Consider the following 14,115-nt stretch of genomic DNA (forward strand, 5'->3'; position numbering starts at 1 on the left):
TAACTTCAAGAATACCAGGAATTTAAAACACTCAAAATTTAGCTCCTGTGAGGGCCTGCATCATATGTTCAAACCTCTTTTCTGCTTTTCTTAGTTGAAACTTCCAGACTTTTTATCAAAAACTTCATTTCCCACCATGAAATAATAATAATAAACTGTAACAATAGGTACATTGTTCCTGTCATAAGCACATTTTCTGAAGGGCAGAATGTTTTCCTTACAGGTTTTGTTTCAGCATCTGCTTGTATGAGAATATCTATCCTTACACAAGTCTTTTTTTATCATGCATGAGAGGATGAAATACATAAAATGTGCTGTTTGAGCTTCAAGAGAAACTTGATTGAGTTTTCAAGGCATTAACATAAGAGTGTGTATTCTTATTAGTTCTAGAATATTTTTCTTTCTCACAGCTGAGCTGTGTTACTAAAGTTCTCTGTGACACTGGCATGTAACTAGTAAAAACTCTGAGTCTTAAAATTCTACGTAAAAGAACTTCATGCAATAAAACAGAGTATCTAATAAGGAATGCAGTTCTCAGAGTTGTGGAATAGATCTCTTTAAAATGTCACCATTTCATTTTTTTTTGTAGATATCTTCAGTGGTAGCTGTAGGAAGATACTGATTTTTATTTTAATGCTGATCATAGCTAGTCAAAAGACTGCACTATTTTTTGAATGAAAATAAATTTGCAGAGAACCTCGAACCTCCTTAAATATTTTGTGGATTTTTTTAATTATTTTATTTTTTAAAGCAAATGCCAGCTTAGTTATTCAGGTATTTATTGCATATTTTGTGTCTTCTTTGTGTGCATCTTTCTGCCTTTTATTCATTCATACTCTTCTTACTCCCACCTACTTAAGCACCTTATTTAATTATCTTCCTAAGAAATAAATAGTTCAGCTTTTGTTTCAACTGTTTCATAATCTGTTGAGAGCATTTACACTAACTTTCAAAGGCTGATAAAATAAGCTGTATGAGTATGCTGCTGAGAGACCTCCGTGAAGAGATTTGGAAATCATGTACTTTTGATTGATAGTACTTCTCCTTCTGAGCCTGTACTGAAGGCATCACTCTGCCTTGTGCCTGGGAATTTTGTCTTTCTGCATTTTGTCTGTAATTATCTGCATGACAGACACCCGCTGAAACAAGGAAAAAAAAGGTAGTCAGAGAGGGTACCTCTCCTTTTCCCCTTAGAATTATAAGAAAATTAACTGTGCTGCATGCAATTAGAAACAATGAAAAATGAATGAAATGTATGCAGCCTTTGTAAAAAATATCAAAATATCCCTTCTAACATTAAACAGAGTAGCACACTTAGCCAAGCAAACATCTGAGGTTGTGTGTCAGCATAGCTGCAGTGTTCTTCCTGATTATTATTTCTTTGCTGAAGTCCTGTGTCCCTTCCCACAGCTGAAACTATGAGAGGTATGTTTGTGGAAGGTGTTATTACGAGCAGGTTATAGGTAGTCTGGGATCCTGTCTGGAATATCAGATTCTTTAGCAGTGGTATCACTCAAAAAGTGATACCTTTTTCCTGAGGCCTTTTGTCATAGCTGCCTGAAAGAGCAGTGGGTGTAAATTTGGGATTATTGCAGAATGTAGTCTTTGCCTCTAAGCAGACAGGTGAGTTGAGTCCAGACCCTTCGTGCAGATTGCTAAACCATGCAGAGGTAGGGATCCCTTTCTCCAAAACTATTAAGATTCAGCTCCGTTAAGGATGTGCTGCCAAGCTTATGTGCCCAGGTACTCAGCAGACCTCAAGCCTGAGAAAAAATTCTAGGAGAAGGAAAAACTCATCACTGTGGAGTTAAGATATGGTAGCACTCTCCTCTCTATAATCTATCAATTGATAGAGATATACCTCAAGAGGGCAGCTTGGTTCTGGTAAGGTCAGGGTTGGATGCCTGAGGGACTCAGGTCAGTTCATAAAGCACAGTGGAATGAAGGCACATCTGTACACCCTGCCAGAGTCAAAGCTGCTGCTCGGTTTAGGGGCCAACGGCTGCCATGAAATGCTATGCTGCATTTTGAGGACAACAATTTGCCCAGCACACTCAGAGTAAAAATGAAGAAATGATCTTTTAGGAATCTTTCTTTTTTTTCTTCTTCCTTTCTAGCAGCCATGTGTAAGTTAGTCGCAGCTGAAGAATAAGCCTAGCTGACACAAACAAGAGACTTAGTTCTACAATGCAGTAAATCAGCCTTCAGTATTTCAGTTGCTGAACCAAAATTCACAGAGGCACATAATGCGAAGGGCTGATTCAGTCCAAACTCACTCTGCTAATCCAACCATCTTCACAGCATGCTGAGTCAGTTGTGTACCAGCTATCTTGCAGTTGGATCAGATATTGTCTGGCTGCCCTATGCTAATTACATGCTGGGTCAGGTATTGTGCGTCCTCTTCTTGCTCGGATGAAGTATAAAGCCAGCATAAATGTCGTTATGTGTCTCCAGCTAACTTAACAGAAATGCAAACTTGGACTTAAACCTGATCCACATCAAATTCATTCTGATGAGGAAACCCAGCAGAGCCCAGTTTACGTTAATGCCCATCAGGCAGAATGGCAGTACTCTGCCTCAGCTTCACAATCAGTCTGCACAGCCGAAACGGTTACAGTCCATGCCTGACGTTATCATGTTTCCATGTGTCTTCAGTGGCCAGAATTATGTATGAGCATAAAACATACACGTGCATGTATATGTCTTAAGCAGTGTGTGCCGGTCACAATTGTAGGCAATTCTGCAGAGGACCTTCCATCCTTAAGTATGCATCTTTCAAATATAGCCTTGCATAAGGAATGCTGGGGATTTTGTCTGTGGTTAATCTGTCTCCTTCTGTTTATTATAATCCAGGACAAATGACACTGGCCTCCTTGCTTTCAAAGACCATTTGCCTGTAACTCAGATAGTGATCACTGACACAAACAGATCAAATTCTGAAGCTGCTTGGAAAATAGGCCCTTTGCGTTGCTATGGAGACAGTGAGTACTGGCTCTTCTCAATTTCCATAGGTACAGAATGTTCCCTCTTTTTGTTTTGTTGGGTTTGTTGGGTTGGGGGGTGGTGGTTTATGTAATTACCTGATGAAAGGTGGCTTTTCCACGTGCAGCTCACGGCTGCTGTCCTGTGCCAATTAACTATGGAGAAGGGTGTCGTGTTTTCAGGGCAGTTCTGGAATGCCGCTTCTTTCAACACGGAGGCCTCCTACCTGCACTTCCCCACCTTCCATGCCGAGGTCAGTGCAGACATCTCCTTCTTCTTCAAAACTACTGCCACCTCTGGGGTGTTCTTGGAAAACCTTGGGATTAAAGACTTCATACGAGTTGAAATAAGATGTAAGTTTCACTTCCAAGAAATCTTAGTTTATTTTCCCAGTCTGACAACTGCAGGGAAGTGAGAAGAACATACTACTTCTGTCTTGGAATGGTGGGAGGTACCCGAAGAGGGTAAGATGGAGACATATAGACTCATTAATCTAGACTTATCTACATCTCCTGTCAAAGTTTCCCTGTATAACCTTGGTCATTACATCTAGTTATAGCTAGGTTTGTCTTTCTTAACCAAACAGGTGGCTGAAATTACTTTTTCAATTACTTTTTTTTTCCTCTTTAGAGAAAAAGCTACTGGTTAGATGTACCTGTAGATTGTAATTTTAGGTGAAAAAAAAAATAGTTGAAAATTTTAGTACAACCACTCTGATGTTTACTTTTATTTCTGTGTAGTAATATACCCAGTATGATACAGCTCTAGTGTTTCAGAGAACTCAGTGTGTATGATACACCCACGAGGTGAGAGTCTATGAAGGACGGGATGCTAATGCAAGATAAGTCAGTCACAGTTGTAATGGGCCTTGAATATTTCAAAATCTAGTAAATAACTGAAATATAACTATTAGTCTATAATGAAGAGTAGCAGGGACTTATTTAGTGAGGTTTTGCCTCACTCCTGTTTTTATGACTTCAAATATTTATTAGTTACAAAAGAGTACTGTTGCTTTGACATGAAATGTGACTTCTGTATTCTACATTCTGTTAAGCTTAGGAAAAACAAACTGTGCGCTATGCATTTTACAACATGCTTATAATATACCCAATATAAAATTTAATAAAACAGGGCCCCAAGGCCCTTCAATTCATTAAAAAATGGTAAATGTCATGGTGTGTTATCACGAGGTAATGAGGTATGATATACCGTTAATTACACATCAAATTCCAATGAGGTTGTACTTCAGTGTACTGCATTTCATTCTCAGGGATATAGAAGTAGAATGGCATTCTGATATCAAATATTACAAATACTGTAAACTACTAAGAGGATTGTTTAATGAAAGCTTTTGTATGTATGGTAAATCTGTACTCCTAGAGAAATGAGTTCTTAAAAGTCTCGGGAAAGTCTTCCTTTAAATGTAGGTTTTTCATTAGTAGTTTGGTGTTGTGTTTCTTGCTGCCAGATGGAATTTGCAGCCTAAAGGCCTTGTATCAAGGAATCTCCACAGACCAGCTGCTTCATAGGGAAATGGCCTTTTAACAGATGCAGGGGCTCAGAATAGATCTTCGTATATCCCTATGGAGTGTTTCCTATCTTAACTATCTAAGAAGCAGCTTCTAAACCAGGCCTATCCAATTTGTTGGGCTTGAAATAACAGGTTTTTATGAATTTTCAATCCACAGCCTTCTGGTTGTGTGGTCTGTGGACCTGGATCTTGGTCTTTCTGGTATATTTAACATTTTAGGAGGAGGAAAAATAGTCAGTAGCAAGAATGTTAAAAAGTTCTGTCTGCTTTCAGGCTTCCAGCAGAGGGACTCCTGTATATCAGTGTTGTTTTTCAATTATTGTCCTGTTTCTAGGAGCCCTACTACCTCTGGATATGTGTTACATATGCCTTTTTAGTTTTAGACCACAAAAAAAAAAAAAAAAAGGGGGTGTCAGGCTTACTCAGGGAAACAAATGCTTCTAGGATTCTCTTCTATCGTATGCAGCCAAGTTCTGTAATTGTTTAGTACATGCATTTTGAAAGATTTAGGCAGAAAGACCTCCTTCATCCTTTCCTTCATCTTATCATTATTTGTCCAAAATCTTTTACTACCATTGTGTGACTTCTGTACAGCATTTGACACTTTTTGAGGTAAAAGAGAACTACTATTTGTAGAGCACTGCAATTGTTATAGCAAAAAGGATGGGTACCCACAGCCAAGCATAATCACAGCAGAGATCAAACAGTGAGGCTGCAGGCATAGATTTATGTATAAGCTGCTGTGTAGGAGATGGGAGGTAAATGATGCTGTACTATTTGCTGACATAAAAGTTAATGGACCCTATACTTATGTAAGATTTCTTCATGTCAAAAACACAATTTAATTCAGACCTTCACTTCCTCTTCGTATCTATTTGTCTATTCCAGCTCCCAAAGAGATCACCTTCTCCATAGATGTTGGGAATGGCCCCAGAGAAGCCACTGTGCAGTCTCCCACACCCCTGAATGACAACCAGTGGCACTATGTCCGAGCAGAGAGGAACCTCAAGCAAACCTCTCTCCAGCTGGACAGCCTCCCCAAGAAGGTCCTGGAGGCACCTGCTGAGGGGCATTTCCGCTTGCAGCTCAACAGTCAGTTATTTGTAGGTAGGGACCATGTAAGGGTTTCTGTAGATATATACAGTATTTCCATGTCCATGCCTTGATAATGCTATTGTTTCATCATTGAGCTTGCATGTGGTGACCTATTCTTCTTTCTGTTCTTCCACTCCTGCCTAGGCAACGTAAAGTAAACCCAGACTTCTGCATTTATGCTTAAAACATGAACCATAGCTTAACCATGGTATTAGATGGTATTCTTAGGGTCTAAGATTGCTTGAAACGTATTTATTGCCAAGGAATTCGTAGTATTTCTTCTTGTGCAGCACTAGATGTGTAATTTGCTGTAGGAAATGTGATCTCTCTTTTTAGATGCAATGTAAAAGCACAAATTCATCATAAAAATTTCTGGGTCACAGCTTGATGACAGCGTGGTTTTAAAGTCTGTTCCTTCAATCATGCCTGCCAAAACCCTTTTTTGGCCATAGAGTGCATGTATAAGAGAAGTGTGAACACAGTCAAAGCAAATACAGTTATTTTAACTGAAGGTGATCTTTAAAAATAATAATATAAAAAAAATCAGTAAATAAGAAGTCTCCATTTGCATATACTTTGTTTCCCTATCTCCCTTGACAATGAAATCAATATTGGGGCCAGCTTGTACTTGATAATATAATCAGGGATAACAAAGGGAATTTTGCCTTTTCTTTATTCAAGCACTGTCTTTCTGAGTAATCTTTTCAGTGATGGAGTGGGCTGTAACCTGCTGCTTATTCAGGGCCACTAAGGTAACTACTGATTCTTTCCATAAAATGGGTTTTCTTAGCTGAAATGCTGCAGTAAACCTCAATCTGTCAATTCATTTTAATGAAGTTTACCTGTGTATCCACACCGTTTGATTTAAGAAGATTTGGGGGCAGTTATTTGAGCTGTTTATTGTGCACGTGTGCAGTAATTACTGGGCTCTGAACATAAGGAATTAATCTGTTAATTAATAGATACAGCTGTATCAATGGCCAGGACCTTTTCCCACACAGCTATTGATTTATACCTAAAATGATCTCTGACAGGCTCAGCCAGAGGAAAGTTCACTGAAGAATTCACAGAAGGGAGGCTTAAGACTGTCACAGCGAAAGGTTTCTGTTTCCTGGTGTGAAGTATGCTTGTAATCACTTGCTTCTTAAATGCCAAGATGATCCTAAGACCATGTTCTATGGGCGGCCAGGCCTAAAGGCAGTAGGGTTGGGCTGCCAGACACTTCAGAAGCATTAGAGAAATCTAGCCAAGGTACTGTTTCCAGTTAGAAAATGTAGAGAGCTTAATGACTGGATAGGCTTCTGTAAATTTTTTCATTGTGTCTTTTTAAGGGAGTAAAAATGAAAGACTTATATAAGGCACCAATCAAATACATCAGATATTTCAACTGCTTACCATCTCACATCTGAAAAGCAGTATTTACCTATAAGTTTGCTTCTATGCCTCAGCAAAATTAATAGGTTACCTGAACAAAATTGATGGTGGTTTTAAAGTGACGCAATCAAGGAATTGCATCATGGAAATCCATGACAGTTAAGGAACTCAACAGAGAAATGTGCCAACAGGAACTTCTGTCAGCAAAGACAAATGCAAAGCCATGCACCAGGGGCAGAATAGCATCGTGTATCGCTATAAGATGGGGATTGAGTGGATGGGTAACAGCTGTGCAGAAAAGGTCCTGTTGTTTTTGGTGTAGTGAATTTGTACCTCATCTGAATGTAGCCATGCTTTGAGGAACAGGTTTGTTCAGTGGATCTCCAGCAGTGACTTCCACCTAAATTTTTCTCTGATTGTACTTAATATTTACAGTAAACTCTAGGACATAGTTACTTTATCTCAGCCAAGAGGTGAAAAGTTCTTGCTGTGCACTAAATATATTGCATTCAATTGTCCATCTACACTTTTACTGAACCCTGAAAAAAAAGGACAGAAAACCTAATGTTTTTAGGAGTACTTTTTTCATCCCTTAGCTGTACTATATTGAAAGCCAAAACTGTTCATGACTTCAGAAGAAATGGACACCTGGGCAGCCTCCTGATTCTTGACGCTGTCACTGGGTGCTCCAGGAAAAAGTGGCAGAAGTCCAACAATACACAGATGTGGCATAATTTGTCTCTAGTGAAGGTCTCACTCCATTCTTTAATGGGAATCAACTGATTTAACACCTCAACCATGTGGAATGAATTTTATCCATCTGAAAAACAAATGCATAAACAGCATTGTAAAAAGGAAAGAAGCAGCACCACATAATATTACTCCCTACTCCCCCTATAATCCACAACTTATTTGTTTCTGCTGCATTCTGCATACTGACAGTGATTAAGGGGTTTCCAGTCTAAATGGTTCTATGTGTCAGGCTTCTGAGATAGCTTTCTATGTGTGCAGAGTGGAAGGCAGAAATGACTTTTCGCTGCCAGCACACTCAAAATCAAAAAAGCCTGAATTTTGAAGCAGCCTACAAGAGTTAGAAAACCATTTCTCACTTTCTTTCAGGGGGTCTTGAGTATCTAAGTGCTTTAGGCTGCTTTATAATCTTCTGTCACAGCATGGGTATCCTTGCACCAAGCTATGTTTCTTCTGTTAATTTCAAAAAATTACAGTAGGAGCAAACCCCAAACAAACATACAGGCTAGATAATATCAACTGCACCAAACTTCCCAGCATCAGGCCAATTTGGCACATTACTTGCGGAATCATTCCTTTCAATGGACTGTGGCTTTCAGCACTCAAAACGAGTGACATCTTTTTGAATAGTTTTGTTGTCTCCCAGTATGTCCCTGTGGTCCTGGAGGAGGTGTGTCATCATCTCTCACCTAGTGGAAAAGGCATGACCGTAACATTCCAGAATGAGGAGGGGAAAGGCAGTCCTCGCAGACCTTTTTTGAGAACAGGATTTGCACTTAGACTGGTAATATTAGAGGAGCAAAATACAAATCCTAAGAAGTTAATTTTATGCATAAAGCATTTGATCAGAAGTTTCTGTGCTATTTATTTGGTATGTTAAGGAGACTAGCAAAGTTACAGTGCTTAGATTCCTGGTTTTGACTTGGGAGCAAGGACTCCTTGGGTCAATCTCCTGTCTGTTGTAGACGGTGCAAATGTAACATACTCCAGAGTCAACATCTGAGAAACTTTCTTGGGAGACAGAGAAAAAGAAAGAGAGAAAAAGAAGTGGCGTGCTTTGTTTACTGTTGTTGCTTTTAAAGGAATCTGTAGACACTTTGGGATATTTTGGAGACTAGGAGGAGGAATTAATCCTTGTGTATCCTGACAGCTTTGTGCAGCTTTCAGTTTGAGACTAATAAGTGTAACTTGGATGTCTTCTAAGGAATATCATAGCAAGTTCTCCTACTCCTGAGTAATAATAATTATGATTCTTATACTCCAATGGCCTTTCCTTTTCTTTGTATCAGTTACATAAAGGAAGAATGCTCCTAACTTATTCATGCTGCTTCAGCCTCCCTAATCCAGTTCTTACCAACAGAAAGTCCTTTGCTTTTTAAAGCAAATCCTCCATGCATTGGTGGAATGTTAATTATTCAGCCAAATGTGTCACCAAGATATACTCTAAGTGCCCAGTTGTGAGCTTCTTGCTCCCTTCTCTGACTCTGTTCCTTGCCCCAAGGCTTCTCAGTAAAATTTAGCTACATAAAACAGCATGGTTCATTTGACTGTCACCTCCACTCAGCAAGGAACACCCTTAACCTTGGTGTTTATGGTCCTGAGGCTTATCCTAAAATCTGTTTTCCTGAACAAAATATTTAGGTCATGTCCATGAAATTGTCCAGTCCAAACAGTCTATTAGACTAGGAAGAATTTGTAAAGCCTAATTTGGGGAAGAATTTTGTTTGGTTTTTGTTTTTCTCTGCTTCTCAGGAATGTATTTAAAGATTAGTTCTAATCAATTGAAAAAACTGTTCAAATGCCCAAATAATAAACAGATTTGTTTAATCAATACTGTGTGAATCTAGGTTTATTTAGATGATCTCTGTTAAGCCCTATACTCTCCAGACAGAAAAACTGAGAAACTTATTTTACATGGCTTTCCAAAGTACTTTAGAGAGCAGGAAGAATATGGGTAGTACAATAAATATGACATCTGTGAAATTGTTAGCAATAGTTCGTACTCATTCTTTAAATGTTACAGCTGGGACTTGTATGTGTGCAGAGAGAAGAGGCAAGAAAACTGTCATTTATCCTTGTGATATTTGTGGTAACCTCCCATGCAAAAGAAAACAGAGTAACTTGTAGCCTTAAAGGGAGAAGTCACACTTCTATTTATTTGAACATTATTAGAAATTCTGTATGGAATGTTTGGTTTTGGAGCAAAATCTCCAATGAAAATGATTGTGTGTGCACAGTGCAGCAAATGCAGAAGATCCAATTCTTGTGCTCAGACGACCTTTAAAATAAGTGAGCTAACATTTTCTCACCTGAAAAGAATAGCTGGCTAAAGAAGAATTTGAAAGTATTTATTTGTCTGAGAAAGGTATCATAAAATTAGCATGAAATAAACCTGTCTCACACATACTATCTGTAGTTCAATTATTCTAATTAAAATCCAGTATTTCTGCTATTAGTGTACCAGAAAGAAAAATAGGCTAGAAAGGTATAACAGAACAATAGGGTTTTGGTAAGATTGCTTTTCAGACTGTTGCTTCATTCTCTTAGTTTGCAGAAGTCTTGCTTTAATTAAACAATTTATGAAAAAACAGATGCTCTTCTGCAAGGACTTAGCAATATGTGTAATCTCTTATCTCATGCATTTTGATATAGAACCAACTTCTACAGAAGAGTAATTTGGAAAGATAGCTTCTTTCACACTAGTTTTGCAGGAAAATCACCAATAAAGCTAGCATTTCAGAGCTACAAATGCTGATAACTTCTGAAGCAGAATTAGATTTCTTAGCAGCAATCAAAATTGCAGTATCTTCAAAAGCAAAATATTGACAACTGCCAAACAAAGCCTACAATAAGAAAAATGGTGATATTTTCACAAACTACTCTAACAATCATTATTAGCATCATTCTCAGACACCACCTCTTATGGAAAAAGTGCCTTCATTATAATACTTTAGCAATTTCATTGGGCAGATAAGAAGCTAGTTACTTTGTAGAGATGGAACTGCCCTCTTGTGTAGAATCATTCAGGTCTGATGTTTAGGAAGAAATGCAATTATGTTTAACAATCGTAATAAATAACAGAACTGTGACCTGAACATGTTTTTTGCCTACAACGACCATTTACATGCAACATCAGGTTGGGCAGTCATGTATAAATTCTGACTCATTTCCCTTCACCCATGCCTGATGCTGAACATGATTCATCCTTGCTATCTGGACTCATCAGCATGTGTAACTCACCTGTTGTTGGGATTAGAGTCTTCTTTGTCCTCTGTACTATGGTAATAAATAGGAAAAAAAATCTAGATTTAGGTATGGGTTTCTCATGTATTAGGTGATATGCAGACATACAATAAAGAAGCTAATCTGTTTCCCAAATGAATTTGCAGTTCAAATGCCAGACAAGGCAGTAGATAAGGCAGGAAAGAGAATAATGGCAACAAGAAAGTGTCACATATAGCTTTTTAGTCCTTTCATAAAGATAAATAGAGACCTTTAGTTTCCAGGGCTGTCCATCTGTTATCTTCTGCCACTGTATGCATAGACATATAAGAGAGAGTATTTTTTAAAATCTGTGGATTCGTATTTGTACTTCTGGATTGCACTTCAGTGCTTTGATTGCTGTGCAGACTCACCAAGGAATGCACATCCTTTTTTCTCTCTTTTTCAGGGGGAACAGCTTCCAGACAAAAGGGCTTTTTGGGATGCATTCGATCTCTGCATTTAAATGGACAGAAACTTGACCTTGAAGAGAAAGCTAAAATGACACCTGGTGTTAAACCTGGATGTCCAGGACATTGCAGCAGTTATGGTAACCTGTGCAATAATGGAGGAAAATGTGTAGAGAAGTATAATGGTTACTCCTGTGACTGTACTAACTCAGCCTATGAAGGACCTTTCTGCAAGGACGGTAGGCAGAGAGCTTTGATCCTAAGTTCTTAGCAATCTTTGAATTACAGCAGTTTTACCTATGTCAGTTTGGTGTCCCCCATGTTACAAGAAGACGTTCTAATATCAGCTATCCCTTCAGCATTTGTTTATCTTAAGCAGCCTAGAGCCACCATTTGTGGAATTCAGTGATGGCCTCAGAAATTAAAATGGTATCATCAGTTGTCCTATTAAAGTTACCAGTTATATCCCCCTATGATCCCTGTATTCAACTGCATATAATCGGCCCAGAAATTAACAAATAGGGCTGAAATTTCTTGTAATTTCTTCTCTTGAAATTTCAGTGGTATGCCTGAATCTGAATGTCTAGTTTGTTTGGTTACAAACCTCATCCAGCTTCATCCACCTTCACAAAACCTTGAGACCTTTTATTTACAGAGTTTTAGAGCAATGGTGTGGCAAAAAGAGGTAATCTTTTTATGTTTTTTTGCCATTTCTGTGACAATCCATCCAAACTTACTTAAGAGACATAAAAAATAAGTGTGAAGCATCCAGGAGAAAACTGATTTACCTGGTTTGGTCTCTGGTGAATGTGCCTTTACTGAACCTTTCTGGTGGCTCACAGGAGATGTTCCCAATACCAGAAAAAGGAGCAGGGCATCCAGTTTAGATAGCACGTTTTTGGGGATTGGAATGAACTAGCAAAACTCCTGCTCAATTACAGCAAGGTGCCATATGAGTGTTTTAATGTCCATGGCTGCCCCTCATCTTACAAACATGAGATTTACTAAGTGGGTTTCATCACCTGCTGGTGTAAATCAGTGTAGTTGCACTGCAGTCCACAGAACTGTCATCAGTTACATGAGCTGAGGATTTCTCACCGATGGCATGAAAGGTGTATCAAATAACCACATAGTGTAGTGTTAGTAGATGCTGCTGTATAGGTGGAGCTGCTTTACTGGAGAAAGTACTTGCAGTCAGTCTGTAGTTGAAGATATCACCATCCTGATTTTACCTCACATTAGAAAAAAACCTGCTCTTATCTCATCTGTGTATTTCATGGCCAGGCTATGTTGTTTTCATTGAAAACACAAGCATGAGTTCATTGGTCCTTAGCATGCACAGGTAGATGTTTCTCTTCTTTTGGAGCTACCAAAAACATCCTCACTCACTGACTGTCTTTGGGTCAATGTTTTGCTTTAATAATGACTTTGTTTACAAAGGAGACTGAAAAGGACAAATACATTGGCTTTACTGGGGGAGAAACAGAAAATAATTGCCTTACAAGTCAGCTGTCAGAAGATGGTGAACTGAGCATTTATTTGGCTGACAGACATTTTGGCCTGTTCCATGTTGTGGAGTTCTTGTTCTGGCACTAAAACAGTTGAATTTAGATGCCCATATCCATACACAAACAGACTAAGGAAGGACACACTGCTCATCCAAAGTAAGGAATGGTGACATCAGTTGGGTCAGGGGCATTTTGCAGTACTTTCCTTCTGAGGCAGTCAGCTCATATCCATGCCTGTCTTGGAGATCTGAAAATGCAGTAGCTGAAATTCTGTTGATTTATGTATGCTTTCAGAGGTTTCTGCGTTATTTGAAGCTGGCACTTCCGTTACCTATATTTTCCAAGAACCTTATCCTGTCACAAAAAATGCAAGCACCTCAAGCTCTGCCATTTATGTGGATGCTGTCATGTCCAAGGAAAATATTGCATTTAGCTTTCTCACAGCACATACTCCAAGCCTTCTGCTGTACATCAACACCTACTTTCATGAATATTTGGCTGTGATTCTCTCCAAAAATGGTAAGTAGTCTTGATTTGCTACCAAAGGGAGACAAGTGTAACTGTGTTAAGTTTTTTGTGAGAATAGTACAGAATTCTGCTCTGATTTAAGTTCATTTCTGTGTCTGCAACTTTATCAACTTTGTGGTATTCAGTTCATGCAAATGGCCATCACTCTTGTTTATGTCCCTGTATTTGGCATTCAGTGCTACACTTGCCTATTCAGTCATTGAATAATCATGTTCTTGGGGTTTAAAATGTGCTTTGACTTTCATTTGGTAAGACTGTACAATAGCAATTCCTTGCTATTTATTCCACACTGAGATCCATTAGGACTCCAAGATAAGGGAATGAGAAATACCATGAACGTACAAGAACACTTGGTGGGGAAATATATTATCATTTTATCTGTTGCATTCTGTCTCAGTACATATATTGCTCTTCATGGGTTGTTTCAATGGAATATGGCCGGTACATCTGAGTATTAAAGCCAGAAAATGTTAGCGTTTTCCAAGTTCACTGACAAAAACATGAGGTGTAAATCCATTTTTTATTAAAAGGTACGTGGCATGGAGGCTTCTTGAAAACATGTAAAGATTTTAGGGGCATAAGCCCTGTGTCTTCTCAGGAAGACTGGTTCCTGAGTCCTTGCAGTGCTTTCAGAAAACTGACTCCAGACAAACACCACCCTAGACAAATGTGAATT

At 38.6% G+C, this 14,115-nt stretch overlaps 1 protein-coding gene across 1 annotated transcript in view; it reads left to right on the top strand.

Annotated features, from left to right (window-relative positions):
- The window catches only part of LOC104409471 (contactin-associated protein-like 5), a gene marked incomplete at both ends in the record, with an annotated part of 59,560 nt that extends 46,130 nt beyond the window's left edge, over positions 1–13,430 (top strand). Inside the window, 5 exons of the mRNA XM_010019348.1 lie at positions 2,854–2,981; positions 3,165–3,335; positions 5,402–5,620; positions 11,403–11,642; positions 13,206–13,430. Of these exons, the coding sequence (XP_010017650.1) occupies positions 2,854–2,981; positions 3,165–3,335; positions 5,402–5,620; positions 11,403–11,642; positions 13,206–13,430 (983 nt within the window). The remainder of the gene's footprint in view (positions 1–2,853; positions 2,982–3,164; positions 3,336–5,401; positions 5,621–11,402; positions 11,643–13,205) is intronic.
- Positions 13,431–14,115: the final 685 nt, after the last annotated feature.

The sequence above is a fragment of the Nestor notabilis genome, unplaced genomic scaffold (genome assembly GCF_000696875.1).
Source record: "Nestor notabilis isolate BGI_N333 unplaced genomic scaffold, ASM69687v1 scaffold2638, whole genome shotgun sequence".
In the NCBI taxonomy this organism is placed as follows: domain Eukaryota; kingdom Metazoa; phylum Chordata; class Aves; order Psittaciformes; family Psittacidae; genus Nestor; species Nestor notabilis.